Source organism: Dama dama, chromosome 33 (assembly GCF_033118175.1).
Source record: "Dama dama isolate Ldn47 chromosome 33, ASM3311817v1, whole genome shotgun sequence".
Taxonomy (NCBI): domain Eukaryota; kingdom Metazoa; phylum Chordata; class Mammalia; order Artiodactyla; family Cervidae; genus Dama; species Dama dama.
In genome coordinates this window covers 3,991,451-4,012,844 of record NC_083713.1, presented here as the reverse complement: position 1 = coordinate 4,012,844, position 21,394 = coordinate 3,991,451, and the positions used below count along the sequence as shown (strand labels likewise).

General features: G+C 39.6%; 1 protein-coding gene and 1 long non-coding RNA gene across 6 annotated transcripts in view; one reads left to right on the top strand and one right to left on the bottom strand.

Moving 5' to 3' along the window:
* The first annotated feature begins 44 nt into the window (after positions 1-44).
* On the top strand, positions 45-10,706 carry LOC133051053 (uncharacterized). 4 transcript variants are annotated; one of them, XR_009691761.1, is made up of 3 exons: positions 58-206; positions 1,168-3,568; positions 5,002-5,254. It is a non-coding gene; the product is annotated as an uncharacterized LOC133051053 (long non-coding RNA). The 4 variants fall into 4 exon arrangements; XR_009691762.1 differs by lacking the exon at positions 5,002-5,254 and adding an exon at positions 10,581-10,706 and having other exon boundaries at positions 99-206; positions 1,168-1,723; XR_009691763.1 differs by having other exon boundaries at positions 99-206; positions 1,168-1,723.
* Positions 5,219-21,394, bottom strand: part of NIPA1 (NIPA magnesium transporter 1) — a 49,422-nt gene continuing 33,246 nt past the window's right edge. For both annotated transcript variants that reach the window (XM_061135422.1, XM_061135423.1), the window contains exons 4-5: positions 13,242-13,402; positions 5,219-11,053 (exon numbers count right to left, since the gene is read on the bottom strand). In XM_061135422.1, coding sequence (XP_060991405.1) covers positions 10,542-11,053; positions 13,242-13,402 — 673 coding nt within the window. In that variant the 3' untranslated portion in view covers positions 5,219-10,541. The remainder of the gene's footprint in view (positions 11,054-13,241; positions 13,403-21,394) is intronic.

Sequence of the window (21,394 nt, the reverse complement as noted above, 5' to 3'; positions counted from 1 at the left end):
CCACCAGGACCTAAAGAGACAGCGAAAGAGAACCTGGGCGCGGCCGAGTGACGCAAGAGGCAGCGCGCGCACGCGCAGTGCGGCGCGGCAAACGCCCCGCCCCCGGCGCGCCTTCCGGAGCAAGGGGCGGGACAGAGGAAGGTGGTCTGGATCGTTGGCTGACCAAGTGATCAAAATGAAAACAAGTCAGCATCAAGAAGTACCATGTGCGGTGAATTCTCACGCGCGGTTGGCACATGAAGCTATGTCTCTAAGCTGTCCTAGGGAAAGGTGCTCCGAGAGGGCAGGGGCGGGACTAGAGTGAGACCCGGAGGCCCGGGAGTAGGAGGCCAAGGGGCGAAACCGAGTGCGGGGGGCGGGGCGGAGTTTGGCTCCGGGTAAGGCCTTCTCTTCCCAGATGGTAACTAACCGAATCCGAATCTCTTCCGTACGTTCTTTGGGAGAGTTCACGGTTAGCTACAATGCCGACCTCCCGACACTTGGGAAATTTATTTTTCGTGAGATGCACGGGAAACCCACTGTTAAGCTGCCCTGCCTTGGCTTCTTCCGGAACGTAGAAAGTTCATGGGACCCATGACCATGGTTTCGTCAAAAAAGGACGAAGAGGGCTCATTTATTTATTAGAAACCAGGAAGAGCAACGTTAGCTGGATCTGGAGTGAGACCTGCTAATAAAACAATAATACCTTGGTTACAGGTGCAATTCCTCTGAGGATAGTTTTCCAGTTTTTGACTAGATGTGGGAACACTGTTATACCAAATTTAAATAATTTTGGGTGGGAATCTTTCTAATATGAAGTCTGTGCTTATTTAGTCAGAAAACGCCAAGTGTAATTTGCTTGCTTAGGACTGCAGCCTCATTGGACTATTATTATCTAGACTACACAGTCCCTGACTACTCTGGTTTTGGTAACCATGCAGCTTTTAATTTAAAAGCTTTTAATCTGCCCTAAACTTGGCAACCAGACAACTGTCCTTTTTAGAATTGGCTCAGAGGAACTTTTTTGTTTACTATTTTGGTCTCACCTGTTCTATCTAGAGGACATGGTCAAATAAGCGATTACATTGACTATTGAAAGATAGTTGACAAGCTGGTCTCTAATGATGCAGTAGACTGTTAAAAATGGCTCTAATTCTGTACCCATCCGTGTGCCCACACATTTTGCAGAGTGGCTTTGCAGTTCTACTCCATCCTGACTCTGCCTTAGCCAAGAAAATGTGGTGGTTGCCCGCCTAAATCATGATGAGAAGAAGCCTGGACTCGTTGGCTGGAGGAGGAGACCAGGTGGAGAGAGCACCTTGCAAAGCCACCTAACTGACCCAGAGAACGGACATAGAGCCAAGTTGGTTGAGGTACACAAAACTGTCCTGTTGATCCACAGATACATGAGAAAGAATGAAGGAATCTTCTATTAAGCCACTCTTTTTGACATGAATAGGTATGTAGCTGCTGCTGCTGCTAAGTCACTTCAGTCGTGTCCGACTCTGTGTGACCCCATAGACTTCAGCCCAGCAGGCTCCCCGTCCCTGGGATTCTCCAGGCAAGAACACTAGAGTGGGTTGCCATTTCCTTCTCCAAGGCATGAAAGTGAAAAGTGAAAGTGAAGTCGCTCAGTCCTGTCCGAACTCTTCGCAAATCCATGGACTGCAGCCCACCAGGCTCCTCCGTCCATGGGATTTTCCAGGCAAGAGTACTGGAGTGGGGTGCCATTGCCTTCTCTGAGGTATGTAGCAACAACTAATAAATTCCAACAGGTGCCTCGAGGAGGCAGATGGCTGTAATGAAAGCAGTGGCTCGTTCATATGAGTGAAAATGCTTAGAAACTATGTTGACTTAACAAATTTGCTTGCACCTCTTTTCTGCCAGTATTGTAATCATACCAATTAAATCCTGCCTCATCTAGTCATCTTTCTGTCATCACTAGCTCACAGACTCATCTCAAATTCATTATCTGAACTCAGCACACACCTGACACTTACGTCTGCACGGCGTATAAGTATATGTAATACTCCCTGCTAATGTGATACAAGCTCCTTAATGCCCAGATAACTTCTTCAGCGCATGATGATGCACACCTTATACACAGAAGTGTTCAAGCACTGATCATGAGATCTTTTTAAACTTTTAAAAGTTGAATGCCTTTTCATATACTGCTAGTAGGATTGTAAAATATTTCAATCTCCTTATAAAACAGTTTGGCAATTTCTTAAAAAGTTAAACATACACCAACCATATGATCCAATGATCCAGCTGTTCAACTTCTAGGTAATTTTACCCAAGAGAAATGAAAGTATATACCATTAAAAGATACAATGTAAATGAATGTAATCTGAATGTAAATGAACATTTAATAACAGCTTTATGTATAATAAAAAAATAGAAACAATCTAGATGTCTGTCAATAGATGAATGGATAAACAACTATGGTATGTCCATATAATGGAATACTTCTGAGCAATAAAAGGGAATGAACTGTTGATACATGCTATAATATGGTGGCATGTCAAAGTAATTCTGATAAGTGAAAGAAGCCAGACCAAAGAGAGGTATACATTCATATAAAATTTCAGGAAATGGATGGTAATATATAGCAACAGAAAGCAGATGAATGGTTGGGAGTAGGGGGGCAAGGAAGGCAGATAGATTGCAATGGGGTAAAAGGAAACTTTGAGAGTGATAGGTATGTTCACTGTTTTGCTCGTGGTGATGTTTTCATCATATGACATCATATGATATATATTAAAGCATACCAAATTGTGTATTTTATATACGTGAAGTTTATTGCATGTCAATCATATCTCAATAAAACTATTAAAATCTACTTTTGTCATTGTTAGAGAAGTATAGGCAAGATTTATTAAGTAATATTTTTAAAAATCATGAATTAGTAAATCTAAATTACTTCTCATATATACATTGTCCTTCAATTACTCCTGTGTTTTGATTTTGTTACCATAGATGTCAGACAGAAACATGAGAATAGCATTTCAGATAATCTTTTTAATTTAGCTCAACCCCCTATTAGTAATTTGACCCTTTTTCATTGAGAAGTAAATAATGACATTCTCTAGCATTTTAATAATTATTATATATATTTCAATTAATATTAGTTTACTCAAGGCCATAGATGACTGACACATGTAGTAGGCATTTTCTAATACATTTGTTGGAGGGAGAGGGGAGAGCTCTCTGAAAAAGTAGTAACTTGAAATGAATTTTTAGGTAGAACACTAGGATATTTATTAAAAGCCAGATGTTGACTTTTTTCATATTTAATTATTTTAATGAGCCTGTGACACTGTTAAGAAATAAGCACAGAATCCTTCAAAACTTGTACACATCCGTGTGTGTGCTCAGTTGCTAAGTCATGTCCGACTCTTTGCAGCCCCATGGACTGTAGCCCACCATGCTCCTCTGTCCATGGGATTTCCCAAGCAAGAATACTGGAGTGGGTTGTCATCAGATGTTGGCTTTTAACAGTTGCTTCACTTGATGAAATGTTGAGTGGATCAGGTGGGGAGTATTATGGCCCTCCAAAGATAGCCACAGTCCTCATCCTCAGGACCTTGTGAGTATGATTAAGTTAAGCATCTTAAGATAATCCTGGATTGTCCAGATGGGCCCAAAATAATCACAAGGGTCCTTATAAGAGGGAGGTGGGGGTATCAGAGTCAAAGAATGAGATATGACAGTGGAAGACGAGAAACGTAACATTGTTGGCTTTGAAGATGGAGAAAGGGGAACAAGCCAAAGAGTGTGCATGGTCTCTGGAAACTGCAAAAGGCAGAGAATAGGTCTCCTCAAATGCTTCTAGAAGGAATGTAATCCTGCCAACATCTTAGACTTGAGCCCAGTTAAACTTGCGTTGGACTTCTGACCCTCACAACTATAAGATAGTAAGTTTGTGTAGTTGTAAACCACAAAGTTTGTGGTAATTTGTTAGAGCAGCAATAGAAAACCAATAGTGAATAAACATGCCAAAATAGGGGAGGAACACTGAGATCCTCCAGACATCTTTGCCCAAAATAAAATGATTCCATTTTATAAACAGACAACCTAATTTGAACTTCCTCCACTTTCCAGCCCGTTATCTCAATTATTTTACATGGATCTGTTGTGTTTGTTACTTGATTGGCATCTCTCCTATCCTGCTTGCCATGGCACAGTTCCAAACCCCACACTTATAAATTTCTTCAGCTGGAATTAATACCTCTTTTCTTTGAACTGCTAATATGGATACAGGTATCTTTTTATTTCTCTATTTCTTGACTGTGCCTCAGCTTTCCAAAACAAAAAAATCTTTTTGAAACTACCTATGATATGAGGTTAAAAATATGGTGTGATTAATATTACATCAAAGATGCTGGCATGTTATGTCTAAAGGTCAACTGACAGGGACATAACTCATCAACAGAGGAAGTGGAAAGTAGGGAGCACATCTGATTTTCTATACTCCTCAGAATCAGATATAGAGCTCAGGTTCAATAGTAGTATACTTGGCTACCAGCTACGACTAACAAGTTTTGTAATAGTAACCAACCCAGGCAAGTTTTTGAAGAATTTGGCACTTACACATTCCATCCCAAAAACCCTATGAAGAAAGGGTTATCCATTTGGTGGTTTCTTAAAATGTTTTTTTCCTTATTTCTGTACAGATATACTATGATCAAAATGTGAGTAATTAAATCTTTTTGGATAGAGCCTAAGGAAAAGTATTTTGCTCAAATTTTTTTTAATTTAATAAATAATTTAATAAAATTAACTTTAGGATACTTATAAAGATTAGTGACAAGATTTCTGATGACAGAGTATTAAAATGTGTTATGATTCTCAAATCTTCCATGTATTTAAAATGTGTTATATGTTATATACCTCAGAAACATGTAAAAGACATTAACATATTAAAATACAAATGGTTTTCTTTAATACATCATTTCATTGTATCAGAGGGTAGTCTCTCAGTGGTGAATTTCTTCACTCATCATAGTTTTGCTTCCTAAGATACGCATGAGTTGACATTTTCTACATCCTGATGGAGACCTGGGCTATCTGTTTCTATGAAGAAAATGGGAAGCATCTGATTGAGAAATTAAGATGATATGGAACCTGAGACCACACAGACTTCTCATGTAAAGGGCAAAAAAGCAACGAGTGTTCAGCTAGAAATAAGTTATTTTATTTTAAAACACATACATATTAATAAATATTATTGGAAAACTTAATAAATAGCCTTTTATTTACATAAGGCAATTACAACATGCTATGACTACTTCTATAAAGCAGAATATAAGCAAGTATTAGTCATTGACAAATATGTGTGTGTGCTAATTGGAAGCTCTTCTGATACATTTACATGAAAAAGATTTTACGCAACCAACCAACATTTTACATTTTTTATCTAGTTTTATTCCTCTTTCACAATTATATTCCATTTTACAAGAAAGTTATTTAAAGAGGCAAAAACACTCAGGAATTCTACTGAAAAACAGTACTCTTAAATTTTTCCAAAGTGTAAAAACACTGACATGAGGTTGGGGTTGGGGGCAAATTATTACGGTCTGACAAATGAAAGAGATTCTGCGCTTTTCAGTGTGACCCTTTGGCACTAATGGTTTGGGAGTTCCTGACATTCACCTGGTGTCAGGTAGTTCATGGTCAGGGTTGAGCCACTTGGAAGCAGGAAGTTCAGCATCACCCATTACAAATTCAACACAACAGAATTAATCTGGTTTACAGGTCATTGATTCTTCTGCAGAACATACACCTTTGTGGAATGTCAGAGAAGCTCATTACACCAGCAGAATATGATCTCTCAGTGCAGCTTTTTAAAGTCCTTGTTTAACTTCCATATTTTACAACAGAATATATAAAACCCTTCTTTTTAAAACAAAAAAATAAAGGAAAATTAAAGCTTCATAAAATCATGCAAGCTTTACACCCAGCGCTTCCTCTGTTTACTCAGTGCTTGAAGTTGCGTGTCTACAGCATGGTCCTGAGCAGACAGGATGCCCAGTCCATCACTCCCAAGGGGTCCTGTCCATGCGCTCTGGTCTGAGGTGACCAGCATAAGCTAAACATGCAAGTGCTCTAACACAGACACGGAGACCCATCCCACCCTTTAGAGGTAGAGAAACTGAGGCACAGAAAGGTTAAGTGACTCACCTACAGTTGCACAATTCAGAGGAAAATAGAAAAAAGAACAAATAAATCCTCCCGGCTCATGCTCTGGGGCCTAAACTATGCTTTTTTTCATATTGGGTACATTTGAAATATATGCTTATTTACATGATCATTGTTCTACTGAATATCAACTTTTCACTAGACAGTATTTTTTGATGTAACAGAAAGTTACACTTTTTTAAAATATAATTCTTTTGTTGCATTTAACCACATGTGAGAAATACTATGAAAATAAATGAGTTGTGAAGTTGGGCCAAATTCTTGTTCCCATTCCTATATTTCTTAATCTATTCAAGTATATGATGGAGGTATAAGAATCTGGCCAGATGTGAAAACTCACCTATAAGCTAAAGGATAGACCCTCAAAATTCATCACCAGTACAACTTTGAGGCGGAGGTGAGGAATACAGAAAGTTGAGGTATTTTATATGATAAACTTTTATGGTGTGACTGGTGTACAAACTGGCCTTTCTCTTCCTAACTCAAACTAACAGACTTCTAGCTACAACTATGAGTAAAACATATGAAAAACTATCAATAACACAGACATGTCTTTGAGAGGAAGGTCAATGCTAAGGAGTTAATGTTACGTTTTTGGTCCCTGAGAAGGTAGAACACCAAGATTCCATCAAATCCTGCTTGATGGGTGAACTATTTCCATGGTGTCAGACACAGTAAGGACAACTTCATCAGACCACTGGAGCCAACTGGTCAGTCGTGAACAGATCTAAACCAACGCTTCTTTTTGCAGGTTCCTACTCAGTCCCAGGATTTCTAAGTCAGGATCAAGTAGGCATCAAAGAAGAGTGATGGGCAGAGCTCTGCAGATTGCTCTTCTGGGTTAGTTGAGAAGCTCAGAAAAGAGAGGTGTCATCTCCTAACAAGAATTAGGCAGCATGACAGTAGCCTGTGACCAACAAATACCTCAGTCTCCGTGGACTCATCCAGGCCTACAGACAGTGCATCTCAAGCACTTTACAGATCTAGGAACTACAGTCTAGGAACTGGCCTCTAGAAGTGAGCACAGTATTTACAAAGAACTGAGAGGTCAATGAAGAAGGAAGATGAGAGGTGACTGCCTACTTCAATAGTACTTTCTTCTATCAGACGAGAAACCCAAAGAAAAACCCAATCTATTGACCACAGCTAGAATCAACTTCTGGAAATAAAACTGCATATAACAAATTGGCTTGAAAAGTAGGACTTGAAAGAATATTTCTTATTGCTGAACCAAGAGCAGCAAAGTGTATTTCACTAACTTTCTAATGTGAAAAGACCATAATAACATCTGAGCGATGATACCCCCTGAAGACCCACCTGTGGGGAGTTCTTGCTCCCCATGTGGCAGCAGGGAGACTGCCCTTTCTTTCCGGATTCTTCTCTGCAGAGGTGGAGCAGTCCTATAGAACAGCAAAACACTCAGGGTGATCTCGGTGCTGGGTTTGGGTTAGAATCCTTAATAGGCCATATACACTTAACCACTGAGCAGAACAGGAAGCAATCTTTTTAAATGCAAAGATTCAGAGGAGAAAACAAGGCATTGTCCAAGTAAGAGGAGAGAAATGGCCTATTTAGATATCTATCCAGGTAAATGTGCAAGTTTTGTTCACAAACATACAATTTTACAGGAGGCTTGAAAACAAGTGGACAATTTTTTCCCTTAGTTTTATCAAAGATAAAACCTAGAGAATAGCATAATAATGAAAATGTTTACTTTTGGAAAGATCACTGTAAGACCTATCCCCATTCTGGGTCTTTCTCTTTAAAGCTTTTATTTTTTTAAATTCCAAATAAATTATAAAAACACAGATTTGTAAAATAAATACTGTAAGTCAGAAGTTATATGCTCTATGTCAAACCTGAAAAGTAGGCTGTTAGACTGCTAGTCATGTCAATTACTTCCAGGCTACAGTCACACTTGGAATACAATGGATGGTATGAATTGCATTCCAGTGGAAGAAAAGCTGTGCATCCTACCAAAGTAATCTGCTAAGCAGATATAAATTTGGAAGAGTCTAACTATTCTGGGGCTTATCACCTTCAAGAGATGACAAGTTGTTTATACTTTGAGATTTTATTTTACTAAAAAAAAAAAATCATAGGGAGATAATCCAGAAAATATCACCTCTAAGTGTCTGTGGAATACACAGATTAACTGCAACCAGGAACATCAATAGATGATTTTAAATAAACTAAGCTTCACATGGAAACTGCAACCAAAAAAAAAAAAAAAAGGTAATTTCCATGAACTTTCTTATGATACTTGTATAGTCACATGTATTTTTTGAATATCTCAACTCCTTACCTAGGAAACTATTTTTATGCTGAAAAGTATATTTATACACCTACATTTTTAGAAAATTCAGTTCAATAAATTAAGGCCTGTATTCCTAAAAATACTGATGATAAAAAACAAACCTTCATGAGTTGATAAAAAGAGTAATGGACTTCTGGGAGCATTTTACTATTAGTAAATGCTGGGAACATTTATTAACTATCAGTTACTATAAGATTTAGAAAATTTTTTAAATACTCTTGCTGCTGTTAGTTCACAGCTCACTGACAACTCATGATCATCCAATGTACTTTTAATTCATAGGGGTGTTTTTTGCTCTATCCTTGTTTTATTTAGCCTCTTTATTCAACACTTTAGGGAACTATCCCTTAGGTCTTTAGAAATGTTTGTTTCATCTAAAAAAAAAAAATACATTTTTTTCTATTGACATTCCTTAGTAATTTTAACTGGGTATTATTAAATTCCATGTTCTACTTCACCAAGTCAATCCCACCACCTTACTCAATCCCATCTTTCAACTTGGCTTAGTTCCCTATTTAGACAAAACACTGCCCTTAGGACTTCCCTGGTGCTCCAGTGGTTAAGACTGCACTTCCACTGCATGGGGCACCGTTTCAATCCCTGGTAGGAAAATCCCACATGCCTCGCAGGGTGGGTTGGGAACAATATTGCAGATGAAGTATACGATATCTTGATGAATATTTGCATCATTCTGTGCTTTGTTACTATTTCAAACACAGGGAAGGTTACTATAGACAGGCAAATGACCTCTTTTGATCCAAATACTGGGATCATGAATGGCTATTTTGCATTTCAGAAGTTTAATGAGAGATTGGGTGAGGGACTGCAGAGTGCTTTGTCATCTCAAACAACAGGGAGATGGTTAAACTGTTTTCATTTTTGCTAGAAATTCTTTCTAAAACTATGTGTGTTCCAATTTGTAGCAAAAAAAAAAAAAAACAAAAACAAAAAACTTAAGCTTAATTGCGTCCTTTAACTTGTTCCTGAACTCATATGTGCCACTGAACAGTTAACTCCCTCATTTAACAGCCTTATTATCAAGCTAAATAATTTCTTCTTAGTGGCCACAATGTTTACTGAATGAGAACATGGGTAAATTTAATACTGGATCCCAGTTATATTAGACTGAATACAAATAAAATACCTCATGCTACTTATTCAATTGTCTTTAATTGGACTATAACACATGCTGAAAGGGTCAACTTACTCTAATGTGTCTTTCATCTTGATTCTCTTCCAATAAATAATATACTATAATTTATAACTGCTTTGAACATTTATAGTTTGAATAGTGAAATACTAAAGTATAATCATGGAAGTTGCATTATTCTAATCTAAGAGAACAGACACACAGTAATAGTCAAATTAAGTGAATAGTTCAAGTGATAAAGGCACTGAAATTGATTTGAGCTACTGAAAATCATCCTGCAAATGGAACAGTATATGGTATCCATTCACTCTTCTCTCTCTGTTTCCAATTAAAATGTCTAGGAGTCAGGGGTAGGAGAGTCAACACATCAGAGGATTAAAAACAATTAAATGTATATACCTTTGATTTGGATGGAACACCTGAATGTTATACATGCTTAATGCAAAATAACAAGACTAAACACACATTTACTGTAGAGTCAGACCTCAAGACAACACTTTCTCCTATTTCCAAAGTAAGCTTCTAAATAAGAACATCTGTTCCCCTGCAAACACTAACCAGAATAGGCCCATTCTATTTAAATAATGATAGTGTTTTAAAAGCAAAGAGTATTCATCAAAGCTTCCAGGTTAATGGCAATGAACATAAGATTCCTCTCATCAGAGAGAGATGACACTCAGGCAACCATTGAGCAACTTCAGAGAACAGAAGGCTGAGTCCACACTCCAGTGCTAAGCAATGCATTTCATTCTCCACCAGCCTATTCATCATATACAAGCAACTCCAACACAAGCGATGTACTTGTGTAAATTTACTTTTCTTCTTCACATCAAATTAGGACCAGAGACCGTATCTTCTTTCTGTTCCTCAAGCCATACAATTTCCTGTTACATCCTAGTCTGTTTTCACATTAGATTTGTTCATCTCCCCCAGGTTGAAGTTGAACTCTTTGAACACCTGTATAAGGACAATTCCAACAGAGACAGTGGTGAACCCACAGGCCATGCCCAAGAAGTCCACCAGACCCACGTTGCTCCACTCCCGGAAGAGGATGGCTGAGGCCAGCAAGACCAGTGTGGTGAATACAACGTAGTAGATGGCCCCAAACACAGAGGAGTCGAAGCACTCGAGGGCCTTGTTGATGTACCTGAACTGGACGATGATACTGCAGCCAAGCACGGCCAGGAGCACCAGACACAGGCAGAGGGCCCGCTGACTAGACGGGTTGTTGTGGAAGATGTCCTGGGCAGCCAGCCCAATGCCCTTGGTGGAAGGCACGGTGAAACTCCCCAGCAAGGAGCAGATGCTGATGTAGACCATGATGTTGGTGGGTCCATGGGCCGGCGCAATCCAGAAGATGAGCAGCAGCAGCATGAGCAGCACGATGCATAGATAGCCCACAAACACTGGAAAAGAGAGGGTATACAGTGATGCGGGGGGCCCAGCAGAGCAGCCCCCATCACACGCTCCACCGCCTGCCCCTGCCCTTGCCACCAGGACATCCACTGCTTCAGGTGTGCTTTACCAGACCCACTGAGCTCAAGCCACAAAAACTTTTTCCCATCACTGTTTTCACCATTAAAAAATTCATAGCTCCTACATATTACAAGTCAATAAATAAGTCTTCTATTAGTAATATTCTATAACATTAGAAGTCAACATATACACTGAGATTTTTCGTTTTCTTTTTGCACACGTGGCAGGGCACACAGAATTACCCCCACCAGGGTTCAGGCCCGTGCCGCCTGCAGCGGGAACACAGAGTCCCAACCCTGGACTGCCTGGGAAGTCTCAAGAATTTTATTTTAAGCCATGTCACAAGATGGTCAACTCAACAAACCCTAGGCAGAGTACTCCTGTTGGGGGCGGGGGGGTGGGCAGGGAAAGAGAGTCATGTGGGGCCTTAAAGAACATGAAGGAAAACTGTGGGGTATCTCTGGCTGTGGCAGGGACTGAGGGCTGCACACAGAGGCCGTGGGTCCTCATATGTGTAGACAGTCTCACACAACAAAAAATCACTGGGTTCTCCTCACAACTTCTGAATGTCACCTCGGACAGGTAACTGAAAAACGTTTATAATAATCAGAGCCTAGAACCTCTTTTATGTATAAAACAAAGTAATTTGGCAAGCATTTAATATATATTGAATTTTTCAGTACTTCAAGAGTTATTTTCCATTTCAGAAGATCCCACTGCTGGGATTTCCCTGTGGCCAGGTAAGTTAGGATTCCAGGCTTTCACCGACAGAGTCAGGGTTTAACCCCTGGTCAGGGAACTGAGATCCTGCAAGCTGTTTGGTCCAGTCAAAGAAAAAGAAGAAGACGATCCCATCGATGATGGCAAAATCCCAAGTGAGTCAATAAGACAACACCTCCACATTGTCTGTTTTGCACCTGCCAGATTGTCAGCAACTCCACGCATGCTGTGGGGTCTGCTGTCTTTAATATATCTATTCCTGTGGCTATACTTGAGCATTCTATTTTATTCCCAATATTATTCTTAGGGCATTATGTTGACTGCTATTTATATGTACAAGGAAGTTGTATTTGTCATGAACTTCATTCCCAGATTGTAAAGTGGGTGCTAGGCATTGGGCCTGAGAGGGTTGGGTACAGCCTGCACATGTGTACCAGCAAACAGGTGGTGGGAGTCCCCTATTCCCCAAGGGTAAGGAAAAGGACCTTGGAGCTCTGCTGCAAGAGAGGATTCAGGAAGACACTACAGCTGCAAGCTGTCTGGGAGCCTGACCTATAAACAGGGGAAGAGGTAGTGAAGGGCAGAGAGAGCAGTGTGCACAAAGGTATTATAAAATACTGCAAAAGCATGGGCTGTGTTTGTGGAAAAATCAGAAAAAGCAGCTGAGCCTGAATGTGTAGTGGATTTCCCTGGTGGTTCAGATGGTAAAGAATCTGCCTGCAATGCAGGAGACCTGGTTCAGTCCTTGGGTTGGGAAGATCCCCTGTAGAAGGAATGGCTACCTCCTCCAGGAATCTTGCCTGGAGAATCCCATGAACAGAGAAGCTTCATGGGCTACAGTCCATGGGGTCACAAGGAGTAGAACATGACCCAGCAACTAACATTGAATATGCAGGAGTTGCAGCTTTCGAGTCTCATGGGTATGGGGGTGGGGGGGTGGGAGGGTGGTGATTGCAGTTATCAAAAAAAGAAAGAAGCAAAACTAGGTAAAAAATATATACCAAAGAACAAACAAAAAACACATACAGAGCTCTATAGGGTCTCTAAAGATGAATTAAATCAGGCCTTGGCTCTCAGAGAGCTTCACAACAGGGGGAGGAACCAAGGCCTGGACACCTGGTGGTCCGAAGGGGAACAATCTGAAGAGACCTGCAGAACCGGCACCCACTGTTCTACGGACAGGGACGCAATGTCAATGTACAAGGTCCAGTCCCAAGAGGCAGCAAGGGGGCCAGGTTAGCAGGACAGCCCCAGGGGACAGCTGTGGACAGTGGTGAGCAAGGAGGAGCCAAGGGCCTGGAGGACAGACCACACAGCAGGGCAGGGCAGAGGGCACTGCTCCCCTGGGGAGAACCATGATGGAGGCAGCAAGCTCTCCGGCAGTGAGGCCTCAGTTACCTGGATTGGTCAGCTTCTCCTCCAACTCAGCCTGAGTAGTCACACTCTCAGATTTCGGGGAATGGATAATCAGCACGACAGAACCCGCACAGCTTAGCAGACACCCCAACTTGCCCAAGATGTTGAGCTTTTCTTTCAGAAGATAAGAAGCTAAAATGGACCTTCAATTTTAAAATAAGAAATGATTAAATCAAACTATCTGGCCTGTTTCTTCTCATTGCAGATGTTATTAAAGCTACCTTTTCTCCCCCCCCCCCCCCACCTTTTCTTTATAGTCACATTTTATTTTTAAATTAGTTTTTAAGTGTAGAAGGATTAGGAATTTATTGAAGTTGCTATTTCAGTGCAAACAGGATTTTCATACCAATTCCATGCACAGCCAATATACAACGATACTTTTAAGTCATACCATGATATTATTTCAGTAGATATGAAATATACCAGGATAGAAAAATAAGTTTTATGATTGACCAAAAATTAAAATATTGCTTCTATATTTTTAAGAGTCCAAAAAAACTATGTTAAGTAGGATATGAAAGTTGTTAAAATAATTACAAGTAATTTATGATCAAAACACTTACGTTAAAATGAATTAAATTGAGAAAATTAGGAAAAAATCAAAATGCTAACAAATTGAATTATGATAGAAAGAATCTGGGTGATTACTTTAAAAATGTGATCACATTACTTCTTTAATGCAAGAAAAAAATATTCCTTATAAAATATCTATAATTTTAAGGCTGGTAATTTGTAGTTGTTCAGTTGCTAAGTTGTGTCTAACTCTTTGCAACCTCATGGACTGCAACATGCCAGGCTTCCCCATCCTTCACTATTTCCTGGAGTTGGCTCAAATGCATGTCCATTGAGGCAGTGATGTCATCTAAGCATCTCATCCTCTGCCACCCACCTTTCCTTTTGCCTTCAATCCTTCCCAGCATCAGGGTCTTTTCCAATGACCTGGCTCGTCGCGGCAGGTGCCCAAACTATTGGAGCTTCAGCTTCAGCATCAGTCCTTCCAATAAATATTCAGGGTTGACTTCCTTTAGGATTGACTGGTTTGATCTCCTTGCAGTCCAAGGGACTCTCAAGAGCCTTCTCCAGCACCACAATTGAAGGCATTCATTCTTCAGCCCTCAGCCTACTTTATGGTCCAACTCTCACATCCGCATATGATCACTGGAAAAACTATACCTTTGACTATACAGACCTTTGTTGGCCAAGTAATGTCTCTGCTTTTTAATATGCTGTATAGGTTTGTCATAGCTTTCCTTTCACGGAGCAAACATCTTTTAATTTCACGGCTGCAGTCACCTTCCTCAGTGATTTTGGAGCCCAAGAAAATAACATCTGTCACTGCTTCCACTATTTCTCCTTCTGTTTGCCAAGAAGTGATGGGACCGGATGCTATGATCTTATTTTTTGTTTGCTTTAATTAATTTGAAGGATAATTGCTTTATGGTGTTGCATTGGTTTCTACCAAACATCAACATGAGACAGCGACAGGTTTACCCATGTCCCCTCCCTGATCTTAATTTTTGAATGTTCAGTTTTAAGTCAGGTTTTTCACTGTCCTCTTTCACCTTCATCAAGAGACTCTTTAGTTTGGCTTCACTTTCTAAAGCTGGTAATAGTGTTTCTTATTTCCCTGTATATAAGTTGAATTGGGAAACCTGGGCTTTTTCTAAATCATGGGATTGGTCATTGGCAATTTGCTATTGTCCATGCCAAAGGCACTCAGAGAATACAAACATCTTATAGGGAGGTCACACAAGACCCAGATATATACAGGACTATCTCTAATAATCATTTCACAGATAAGGAAACAAAGCCTCAGAAATGATCAGCATTGAAGCCAAAGCCACAGAGCTAACAAGAGGTGAAGCCACGGAGAAGTCAAAACTTCCACCTTCCCCTCACAGCACTTTGTGTCCTCGGTTCCCAAGGAGACCCAGCAGTGTCATTGAGAAAAAATAAGCAACATATTTGAAGAAACCACACAAGATACTATAATATGGAACTGGATGTTAAATTGAGGGCTTCCAAATAGCTGCACAGAGATGTGGAAACCAGAGGAGCGGGAAGCTCCAAGAAGAAAGAGATAGCCTGGAGTCAGCCTGAGACAATGGGTGGGCCTACGGCAAGAGGGGAAGGGGCTGACATGCATGAAAGAAAGGGGCAGGGGCAATCCTGGACCATGAGGCCAACTCATCTTTTATTCCACTCTTAGTATTACACCAGAGTACAAATTAAACAGTACTTTTACAAAATAGAGTGTCTAACAAAAAACTGGAGGGATACACTTTCTCCTCTCTTCCTGGGCTGCAGTAACTTCAGCTTGCTAACTTTTGAGCCAAGATTAAATAAAAAGCATACAGAAGCTCTTTGACTTAAGTCAGGAGTCAACAGACTATGGCTGAAGGCGCAAGGCAGCCCTTCACCTGTTTTTGTAAATAACATCTTGCTGATCACAACCACATCCACAGTTAGTCAGCTCTGTGGCTACTTTCTACCATGATGGCAGAGCCAAGCAGCTGCAGCAGAGGCCACAAGGCCCACAAAGCCCAGTTTACCATCTGGCCCTGGGCAGAAAAAAGGTGGCCACTCCCAGGCTGAAGTGATCTACAGAGCTAAGCACACGTCTCCGCGGACAGTCGGCCTGAGATGGAGGCATCAGGGCCACAACACAGAGGAGCGTGACCCTGCCGGAGGGTGTGGGCAGTGCAGCGAGGATGGGAGGGTGGAGTAAGGAGCAGTGTGATAAAGGGAAAGAAGGGGGAAGAAGCTTAATGCCAAGGAAGAGTCAATAAACTATCTTAATGAACTTATAGTAATAGAAAGCAAACAAAAACATGCTGTAGAATTGACAGCAAGGTCTTGAAAAGAAATCTGTACACTCCTGTTCATAGCAGCATTATTAGCAACAGCTAAAATGTGGAGGCAAATCAAGTGTCTACTGATGGATGCATGAACAAGTAAATAGCACGGAGCGCACAAGCGTTCCCTTTTCTCCACATCCTCGCCAATACTTACTTCTTGCTTATTTTTTATGAGGGCCATTCTAACAGGTGTGAGGTGTATCTCACTGTGGATTTGATATGGATTTCCCTGATGACTAATGATATTGTGCATCTTTTTGCGAGGGTAACAGGCAGGAAGGCCAGGGGTCTCCAAATGGAGGAAATAGGCTGCAAGTGTCAAGACATTTTTTCTCTCTCCCTTAACCTGCAAGAGGAAACAAACTAGAAGTGTCAGATATTTTCCTTGTAAAATTCTGTGTTGCCCGGACACCTGGTTCCACCTGAACCTAACTGGTCTCAAACCTTGAGATAACCAATGCATTTTTCTTAGGGAAATGTTTTTCTTAAGCTATGTTAATGAAACTATGTATTTGCTTTGGAATTTGCCTTTCTTCAAAATGGTTTCACCTAAGACTAACTTTTGGCTGAGAATAGCTCAACAAACCAGTATTCATATCAATTATTTTATGGCTAGTGGATGACATACCTCCTTCTATTCAATCTCAAAAATGCATACTGTGGGAGAGGGGCCTGGTGAAACTCTGTCAGCCTTGAGGTGTCTCCTTTATCTGATTAATAGCTTTCTAACAGACATAAAACAGCTTGCTAAAACTAGCAAGGGGGGCACTCTCCGGCCCGCTTCTGATGTCTATGTCAGAAGCTTGCTCTATCCCTTTTTATGCTTTAATAAAACTCTGCTATACAAAAGCTCTTGAGCGATCAAGCCTGGTCCCTGGTCCTGAAGGTAAATCATCTTCTTCGGAGATCATGAATCTGACACCATTCACCGAAAGCTATCATTTTCATGTACCTATTGGCTATTTGTATGTCTTCTTTGGAAAAATATTTGTTCAGCTCCCCTGCTTAATTTTTAAATCAGATTGTTTAAGGGCATTTTGCTATTGAGTTGTAAGAGTTCTTTATATAATTTGGATATTAATCCCTTATCCTATCTATGATTTGTAAATATTTTTCCCATTCTATAAATTGCCTTTTTATTTTGTTTATGGCTTTCATTTCTGTGCTGAAGCATTTTAGTTTGGAGTAGTCCATCTTACTTTTTTGCATTTGCTGCCTTTGCTTTTGATATCAGACCCAAAAAATGTCTAAGTCCAATATCAAGGAGCTTACTTCTTATACTTTTCTTCCAGGAGTCTTTTTTTTTTTTTTTTTTTGGTATGATTTCAGGTCTTAGGTTTTGAGTTGATTTTTGTGTACGAAGTAAAATAGTGATCCAGTCTCATTCTTTTATATGTGGACTTTACCAGTTTTAAGGAAGAGACTATCCTTTCTCCATTATACTTGATACTTTTGTCTTAATTGCCCATACATGTGTGGGTTTTATCTGGGTTCTCCATTCTGTTCCACTGATCTATATGTCCATTTTTATGCCAATACCATATTGTCTGGATTACTATAGCTGACAGTAGAGTTTGAAGTCAGGAAACATGATGGCTCCAGCTTCGTTCTTTCTCAAGATTGCTTTGTCTATCTTTGTCTTTTGCGGGTTCATACAAATTTTAAGATTGATAGTCCTCTTTCTATGAAAAAAATGCCACTGGAATCTTTATAGGGATTGCACTGAATCTGAAGATTGCATTGAACAGCATGAACATTTTAACATTAATTCTTTCAATGTATAAGCATGGAAGACCTTTGCCTTTATTTGTGTCTTCTTCAATTTTTTTTCATCAATGTCAATGGTTTTTAGTGTACATGTTTTGCTTTCTTAGTTTAATTTATTCCTAGGTATTTTATTGTTTTTGATGCAACTATAAATTGTTTTCTTAATTTCTTTCTCTGATAGCTCATTCTTAGACTGTAGAAACAGAACTGTTTCTGTACACTGATAAACATCAGTATCTTGAACTTCAGTAGATTTATTTACTAGTTGAATAGTTTTTTGTTAGAGTCTTTAGGATTTTCTATATTAAGTTATCTGCAAATAGGAACTATTTTACTTCTTTCTTTCCCATGTAGATGCATTTTATTGCATTTTCTTGCCTTCCTCTGGCTATAATTTTCAGTATTATGTTGAATAAAAGTAGAAGAGTAGGCATTCTTGTCTTCTTAATGATTTTAGAGAGAAAGCATTTGGCTTTTCACTGTTAAGTATGAAGTTAGCTGTGAAATTGTCATATATAACCTTTATTACACTGCAGTATGTTCCCTTTGTACCCAGTTTGTTCAGAGCTTTTATCATGACTAGATACTGAATTTTGTCAAATGCTTTTTCTGCATCTACTGAGATGATCGTATGATTCTCATCCTTCATTCTGTTAATGTGGCATAGCCGGTTGATTGATTTATGGATGTTGAACCATCCCTGCATCCCTGATACAAATCCCAGTTGGTCATGGTTTAAGATTTTCTAGTGTATTGTTGAATTAAATTTGCTACTATTTTATTAAGAATTTTTGCATCAATATTCTTCAGTGATATTGGTAAGTTATTTCCTTTCTGGAGTGTCCTTATCTGGTTGGAATTATAGTAATGCTAGTTTTGTAAAATGAGTTTGGAAGTGCTCCCTCCTCTTCAGTTTCTGGGAAGATTTGAGAAGGTATTAATTCTCCTTTAAAGACTGGCTAGAACTTACTTGTGTAGCCATCTCTTCCACAAACTTTTCTTTGTTGGGATGTTTTAAATTATTGATTCAATCTTCTTAGCCTGTTTAGATTTTCTGTTTCTATGAAGAAACAGATCTAGTCATGTTAAGATACATGTTTTAGAAATTTATCTGTTATTTTCAAGATTATCCAACTTATTGGTATGTAATTGTTCATAGTAGTATCTTATGATCTTTCTATGTCTATAGTTCAGTTGTAACACCTCATCTTTCATTTCTGACTTTATTTAAATCTTCTCTCCTTTTCGTTAGGTAATCTAGCTAAAAGTTTCCCAATTTTGTTTGTCAAAAAAGGGAGCTCTTAGTTTTGTTAAGCATCTCTACTGTTTTTATGGACGGTGTATCATTCATTTCTGTTTGGCTTTTTATTTCCTTCCTTCTGCCTACACGGGGGATAGTTTGCTCTTTTCCTAGTCTCTTGAGGGGAAAAATTAACTTGTTTATTTGATATATTTCTTCTGTCTTAATGAACATGTTTATTGATGTAAACTTCCCTCTTGGATCTGCTTTTGTAGCATCCCACACGTTTTGATGTATTTGGTTTCCATTTTCATTTGTTTCAAGATATTTTTTGATATCCCATTTGATTTCTTCTTTGACACATTATTCAAGGGTGTATATCGAATATTCACATATTTGTGAATTTTCCAGCTTTTCTCCTGTTATTGATTTGTAGTTTCATTCCACTCTGGTCGGAAAAGATACAAGGTATGATTTCAATCTTCTTAAATTTGCTAAGACTTGTCTGTAAGCTATAATAGGTTGTATCCCGGAAAATGTTTTCTGCACACTTGAGAAGAATATGCACTATGCTGTTGTTGGACTGGATATTCTGTATATGTTGTTGTTCAGTCACTCAATCGTGTCTAACCCTTTGAGACCCTATGGACTGCAGCATGCCAGGTTTCCCTGTCCTTCACTATCTCCCAGAGCTTGCTCAAACTCATGTCCATTGAGTTAGTGATGCCACCCAACTTCTGTCGTTCCTTCTTCTCCTGCCTTCAATCTTTCCCATAATCAGGGTCTTTTCTAATGACTTGGCTCTTTGCATCAGTTGGCCAAAGTACTGGAACTTCGGCATCAATACTTCCAATGAATATTCAGGACTGACTTCCTTTAGGATTGACTGATCTCCTTGCAGTCCAAGGGACTCTCAGGAATCTTTCTCAATACCACAATTCAACAGCATCAACTCTTTGGCATTCAGCCTTTTTGATGGTCCAACTCTCACATCCATACATTACTGGAAAAACAATAGCTTTGACTTTACAGACCTTTGTTGGCAATGTCTCTGCTTTTTAAAACGCTGTCTAGTTTTGGCATAAATTTTCTTCTGAGGAGCAAGCATCTTTTAATTTCATGCTGCAGTCACCATCTGCAATGATTTTGGAGCCCACAAAAATAAAAGTCTGTCATTATTTCCATTGTTTCCCCATCTATTCGCCTTGAAGTAATGGGACTGGATTCCATGATTTTTGTTTTTTGAATGTTGAGTTTTATGCCCGCTTTTTCACTCTCCATTTTCTCCTTCATCAAGAGGCTCTTTAGTTACTCTACACTTTCTGCCATAAGGGTGGTGTCACCTGCATATCTGAGGTTATTGATATTTCTCCCAGCAATCTTGATTTCAGCTGGTGATTCATCCAGTTCAGCATTTCGCATGATGTACTCTGCATAGAAGTTAAATAAGTGAGCTAACAATATTCAGCCTTGATGTACTCCTTTCCCAATTTTGAACCAGTCAGTTGTTCCATGTTCAGTTCTAACTGTTGCTTCTTGACCTACATACATGTTTCGCACGAGGCAGGTAAGGTGGTCTGGTATTCCCCTCTCTTGAAGAATTTTCCACACTTTGTTGTGATCTACACAGCCAAAGGCTTTGGAATAATCAATAAAGCAGAAATAAATGTTTTTCTGGAATTCTCTTGTTTTTTTGATGATCCAGTGGATGTTGGCAATTTGATCTCCAGTTCTTCTGCCTTTTCTAAATCCAGCTTGAACATCTGGAAGTTCTTGGTTCACATACTGTTGAAGCCTAGCTTGAAGAATTTTGAGCATTACTTTGCTAGTGTGTGAAACGAGTGCAATTGTGCGGTAGTTTGAACATTCTTTGGCACTGCCCTTCTTTGGCATTGGAATGAAAACTGACCATTTCCAGTCCTGTGGCCACTGCTGAGTTTTCCAGATTTGCTGGCATACTGAGTGCAGCACTTTAACAGCATCATCTTTTAGGATTTGAGGGTTTCTTCTGTGGCTCAGCTGGTAAAGAATCTGCCTGCAATGTGGGAGACCTGGGTTTGATCCCTGAGTTGGGAAGATCCCTGGAGAAGGGAAAGGCTACCCACTCCAGTATTCTGGCCTACAGAATTCCATGGACTGTAAAGTCCATGGGGTCATAAAGAGTAGGACACAACTGAGTGACTTTCACTTTCCTTTAGGATTTGAAATAGTTCAGCTGGAATTCCTTCACCTCCACTAGGTTTGTTAGCAGTGATGCTTCCCTAAGGCCC